This window comes from Camarhynchus parvulus, chromosome 5, assembly GCF_901933205.1.
Source record: "Camarhynchus parvulus chromosome 5, STF_HiC, whole genome shotgun sequence".
In the NCBI taxonomy this organism is placed as follows: domain Eukaryota; kingdom Metazoa; phylum Chordata; class Aves; order Passeriformes; family Thraupidae; genus Camarhynchus; species Camarhynchus parvulus.
The window spans coordinates 47,933,180-47,939,474 of NC_044575.1; the positions used below are offsets into that span (position 1 = coordinate 47,933,180).

The following is a 6,295-nucleotide window of genomic DNA, read 5'->3' on the forward strand; positions in this document are numbered from 1 at the left end:
TACTAACTATTACATGATTCATAAACCTGTGTTGAAGGAAAGGGCAACTGTTTCATAATAGTTTCTGATTCTGATGCTTTTATAGTTTGAAAAGGGCTGATTATTATAGAAATACTTAAAACTGTGTTTCCAAATCTGAGTTTTGTGTTACCATGGACTTGTTTCTCCATTGAATGGTTTTTCCTGTAACTTAAAAAAAAATCCTGAAGTTCAGTAAAATGGATATTTTCTTGATGCCTCTCAGTTGTACAATTTGAGGTTGAGTCATACAGCAATGCTTTAAAAGTTGTTGAAATTCTGTATTATTCTTTTCTAAGGGGCATAAATATGGTGGTATGGTGGTTGCTCTTCAGGTTGCTCTTCAAACAACATCTCATAAATGTTTCAACAGAAAGCAGTAGCAAGAGCAGCCTCTTCTCTTGCTGTTCAGCTCATCAGCATTAACCACATCTGACTATGCAGTTTGCCTGTCCAGTCCAAAAGATTAGTTGTCCCCAAAAGATCCTGATCAGCTGTGTGGCATTTTGACTACCCAAAGGTGCTCAGTGGCCATAGGAAGTCTGCCAGTATTGAAGTCTGCTGGGGCTAGGGAGCCCCCAGACTTGTAGGAGGAGGAAGAAAGAATTGTTTGAGGATCTTCAAAAGGTATTTAACTTAGAAAAGGTGTGGTAGGAGGTGCTTTTAATGTTAAAGATTTTTAAATATTGTGGATAGGGAGGTTAAAATAGATTTGGTTTACATTTAATTTATCTTTGTGGTTCTTCATGAATAGTAGGGTTTTTTTCTGCAATTTGCAAGTGACCAATTCAGTGAGAATTACTTTGAACATGTGTCACTAATCATAATAAAGAGAAAAAATTAGTGTCCAACATGTTAAATATTGGAGTGTTACTGTGTACTTCTATATGTGCTTGGAACACAGGTCTTTATTTAATCTACCTTTATATTTTAAGCATGTTTCTGTACAATATTTTCAGATCATTTCTAGCACTTAAACACATTTAAAATGTAAGTAATTTATGTTCCCTTTTTACATTTATTGGCACTTTCTTGTGTTTGCTGCTAATAAAAAGTATTAAAACAAAACATCTTATAATGAAAATTTTCCATGTGTAAGGTTTTGTATAATGACTTTACATGTAGAACTAAGTAATTTAAGAAAAAAGTTTTGTCTGCTTTTTTGGTTGTTTTTCCGTGACCTGAAGATGAATTGCAGTATGTTGGACAAGTATTGCAATTCAAACTCAGATATAAAATTTGCAAGTGAAATTTTTCTACAGGAAAGAAAAATCATACTGCAGTGACTCAGATTTTTACAGGGAACTAACCTTTTGCAAGATTGCAAGTAATGGTTTGAGTTAAACTGCCTTCCTCCTGCAAATTGCTGTATGGCAAAGAGGAAGGTTAATTTCAGACACATGCTGCATGGGATGAACGATTTCTGTTTATGTACAATTGTGTTTTGAAATATCTTCAGTGAAGCAATTTTTGCAAATAGAAGTAAACCAGTTTCAGTTTCATCTGGAACAATTTTATATGAAAATTTTTAAAAGAACACTCATATATTCGATGTTATCTGCAAGAAATACAGAGGCATAAAGTCATAAATAATAGATTCTAGTGTTCTGATGTTTTTCCTTATGAGAATATGAAAAGTATTTGCTTTATTTGTTGCAGGAAAGGGAGTACTTGGCAGAACAGAGTAGCTAAAGCTAAGCTCCATCCCACAATTTCACTGACTTTTCTCTCATCCCCACCCCACAGTCATGTATTTACTGGAATTCAAGTCCATATTTGCATTCTTCTGGCTTCTCCCTTTTTTTCTGAGTCATATTTCTGAATTCTTGTAGAAAAAGAGCTGCTGTGAAAACAGAAAAAGCCAATAACCACAACTACTATTTTTTGCCCTTGCAATTTCTTCAGCAGCTTCAGAGTACTGAAAAATGTTTGAGAAGTTTTATTCACCAGGTTTTTTCAGTTATGTAGGGGTTCCCTGGCTGAACTGGGAAAGAGCTTGTCAGAGGACTCTTCCTTAAAGGAAGGGTTTTCTTAAAAGAAGACTTCATCTTCTTACAGTCTTCTTAAAAGAAGATTTTTGTCTTTATCTTCTTTAAAAGAAAAGTATCTCTTCATTGGTTCCATATTCAAACTGCCCAAAGTGATTGGAGAATGTTGATGTTTAACTCATTCAATGCTGCATCCTGGCCTAAGTTCCCATTTGATGTTTGCTCTGTTTTCAGATATTCTAACCTATAATTTAACTTAGAAGCCACCTAAATCCTACCTGATCCATTGCTGTGTTTTCATGTTTCCAAATCTCTCACTGTCCTCCTTTTTGTAAAAGAAGGCAATTTAAACAGGAAAGTTGTGGCTTTATTTTTACCAAAGGAACTTCTGTAATTTTATAAAAATTTTAATTTTTTTAACTTGAGTACACTTTTATTTCTTAGTTGTAAGCCTTGTGTGGTTCTAAAACAGTGTACATAGAATTGGAAGATGAGAAGGGACATCAAGAAGAGGTCTGCTCTATACACCAGACTAATCAATTTATGTTGGTACTAATCTTGATAGATGCTAATACTTTATCTTAAAACCTGTATGATTATTCTAAAACTTCACTGGTCAACACTACTTGTAATACTTAACTGTCCTTACTATTACAAAGGATTTAATAAGGGGGAGTATTTTAATATTTTTACTACCTAATATGAATTTCCCTTAAGCTTAGTAGTTGTTCTAGCCACTGTGGGCATGAAAATCACACTCATTTTATGCAGCAACATTTTGCACTTCATATGTCTCCCATTTTTCTTTTTTTTACTCTCTTCAGATAAACTAGTTAAATTCAATGTTTTCTTCTTGTTTTTGTTATAGAACTGGAAACCACTTTTTCTCCCATTTTTCTCAGACCTCTTTTGTAGGACAGAGCCCAGAACTATACACAGTACTGCTGGGTTTCTTTTGTAAAGCTTTGTTTTGCATTGTTCTCTACGTCCTTGATTCATCAAAGTTTACTCATTGAGCTTCAATGATCAGTGACTCCTACTGCTCAAAGGCTGTTGTCTTAATTAAGCAAGCAGCTTCTTTCTTCAGGACTTCCATGAACTTCAGTTTTGCTTTTGTTTACGTGTACACTTGACATGGATTGTGGAATTATAGATAGTTTGCAAGCAAGAACTGAAGTAGTTAGGCATGCTATCTTCAAGGAGGAATTTAGGATTAAGAAGAAAAAAAAAAACTAGACTAGGAGATATAAAATACTTCATTGTTACTGTACATGCAAAAAGGTAGAAATTTTTACTGTGTGTAATATTTTTTTGTCAAAGTGACTACAGTTGAATGTGATTCACAGAAATGAGCAGTGATGTTTTTTTTCTTCCTTTTCCCTGGCAGTAGGCAGGCATGAATCAAAGTGCAGGGAGGTTTTTATTATTGCATTTAGGTATGGTCTCTTGGAGCAACCTGCTTGCCAGATTTACTAGGAATCTTATTTAGATGGGATTATTCCTTACCTTTGTTAAGAAAATATTGTCAAGTGATAGCTTCAATCTGTAGGCACAGTTGCACTGATAGCTGAGCTGATTTAACAGCTGACATGGCCAAACAGAAATCTTCCTTTCTTTTTCACCTCTTTTTCCTCTACTTCCCCTTGTATAAACTCCATTCAGAATGCTCTAAGATGCCACATTTCACTAAACTGTGAGAATACCAGACCAAATTTTGTTGCTGTGTCCTAGTTTCAACGGGGAGTTAATTTTTTTTTGTAGTAGCTGGTGAAATGCTGTGTTTTGGATTCAGTATGAGAGTAATGTGGATAACACAGATGTTTTGGCTGTTGCTGAGCGGTGCTCACCCTAAGTCAAGGACTTTCCAATTTCCTGTGCTCTGCCAGTGAGGAGCTTCACAAGAAGCCAGGAGGGAGCACAGCCAGGCCAGCTGATCCAGACTGGCCAGAGGGATATTCCATACCATGGAATGTTATACCCAGTATATAAAATGGGGGAGTTGGCTGAAGGGGCCAGTTACTGCTGGGGGTCAGGCTGGGCATGAGTGATGAGCTCTTGTATTGTGCATCACTTGTGGGTTGGGGATTTTTTGCATGTGTGATAATTAATCTCTTTACTTTTTTATTATTATATTTTACTTTATTGTAATTATTAAACTGTTCCTATTTCAACCCATGGGTTTTTTTCCTTTTTCCAATTCTCCTCCACTTCCCACTGGGAAGGGAGGGCGAGTGAGTGAATGAACTCTGCACGGTAGGTAGTTACTGTCTGCGGTTGAATTGTGATCCCAGAGCTGGATGAGCTTAGCACAAGGTCCAAAAAATAGCTTAGTACTGGAAAGCATTATAAAACTAAAAGTTGGCACATGGGGAGGAAGGAGGGATGTAGATTTTGTAGAGGATCTAATTCTTTTGGTGAAGATAGCTAAAAAAATGACTTAACTCCATGTGATGATACTCTTGGAGCAGTTGACCGAACAGCATGTTTTTTAGGAGAAGGTCAGTGTCCAGAAATAGTTGAAGAATCTACTCTGTCCGTGGCACATTCCCATCCCCACTTAAAGCTCAATAAATGATTTGATTTGAGCTATACTTTTAAAGACTAAGGTTTTTTTCTTGTGATCTGTTTTTGTTATTTTATTTAACACACACTCGGTCTTGTTGTTTTGTTTGAATTGCAGATGCAATTGCTGCCAGAACCCAGAAGATGACCTCACCAAAGAAAAGCACAGCAACCAGAAAGAGAGTCAAGAAGTAAATAATATATGGAGCAACAAATTAAGTTGCTCTGTGGCTCATTTCCGATTTTTTTTTGTTGTTGTTGGTAGCACTGGAATCTTTTTCTTTCCTTTTGAAATTATGAATTCTGTAAAAACATGGACTGCTGTTTGTACCTGTTTTTGAAGAATAAATGTTTTATTAAAATATTTGCATAATTTATATACATGTAAATACTAATGCAAAATTTTACCAACTTGTGAAGTGGGGATGCAGTTTTATTCTCTTATATATGTGAATTCATGTCTTTAAGGCAAACTAAAAAAGAGTGGTTTTTTCCTGCTTTGTAATGTATAGATAAAGCGTTATTTAGTAGTTTCATTATGGATACTGTATAAGAAACAGCAGTGTTGCATCTGATTTCTCACAGTTCTGAGTAAACTCATATTGGTGGTCACTTAAATGCACACTGAGATGAAATCTGAAAAAGCATAAATAATTTTTAAATATGTTACAAGTGTTTGAATTAAAAACAGAAGATAAGGCAAAAATCATGTCCTTCCATTGTAGTTTGTATAAAATGCATTTAATTCTTTGGAAGACAGGTACTGAATTTTAGCCATTTTTTTGCATAGTTTTTGTGTTTCTATCACTTTTCCAATTATTCACAGTTTCTCTGGAAAGAAAGAGACCAGAATTTCAGACAAAGGGCCCAGGGCAAAGAAAAGAACCAACTAAAAAACAATGACTATTCTCAACCACCCTCTCAGGTTTTCTTTTTATATTAGGGAAAGGACTAGAATATAATTGTGAGTAACTTGTTGAGGATCTAGTTCCCTTGAAATATTGTCTCACGTCTGCTTCTCTCAGCAGTAATAGTTTACCTTTACTTGAGGGGCATGTAATCTTCCAAATGCTTTTGTACACGTACTTCCTTGGTTAGCTTTGAGTCCTCTCTTCAGAGTTGTTTGTCAAAAATAGCGTTGGATTCCAGTGTGAAACACTGCTACTTTTCATGTATCTACTGCAACATACACGTGATAAGGCATGAACATCATTCTTATCAGGGCAACTGGAAGTTTGGCGAACCAAAAGGAATCCATATGAGCCAGTGAGAGTGTATTCGTGTGGATGTCCAGCTTGCTTGATTGTATAATGTCTGAGTAGCAACTCATGAGATTAAATAAATATGTTGTAGCATGAAATGTTGAATGAATGAATGAATGATGAAGTTATTTTTTGAAACAAGGGAAACTGTTGTTTTGAAATAAAACTGGAATACCATATTTAAGAGGTGCTTTCTCATTTCTGTTGACTGTTAGGCTCATTTTCCTGGATGTTAGCAAAGTGTGGCTGACAATTTTAAGTGTAGCATTCTCTTCATTTCAGATGTAAAAATAGGTTTGCTAAAGCCTCTCTCATGTTTAAAACTCCTCAAATCAAACTATCATTTTAATGACTTCGTTTAATCATTTTGTTCAGAAAGTGTTTCACTGTTCTGAATAGCTATTGTCAGGAAGGCATACTGTATTCTCTTCCTTGTCACATACTCAAAGTTAATGTCATTCTTTT

General features: G+C 35.3%; 1 protein-coding gene across 3 annotated transcripts in view; it reads left to right on the forward strand.

The window, feature by feature from the left end:
* The window catches only part of VRK1 (VRK serine/threonine kinase 1), a 30,343-nt gene extending 24,334 nt beyond the window's left edge, over window positions 1–6,009 (forward strand). For all 3 annotated transcript variants that reach the window (XM_030949415.1, XM_030949416.1, XM_030949418.1), the window contains one exon: window positions 4,687–6,009. In XM_030949415.1, the coding sequence (XP_030805275.1) occupies window positions 4,687–4,763 (77 nt within the window). In that variant the 3' untranslated portion in view covers window positions 4,764–6,009. The remainder of the gene's footprint in view (window positions 1–4,686) is intronic.
* Window positions 6,010–6,295: the final 286 nt, after the last annotated feature.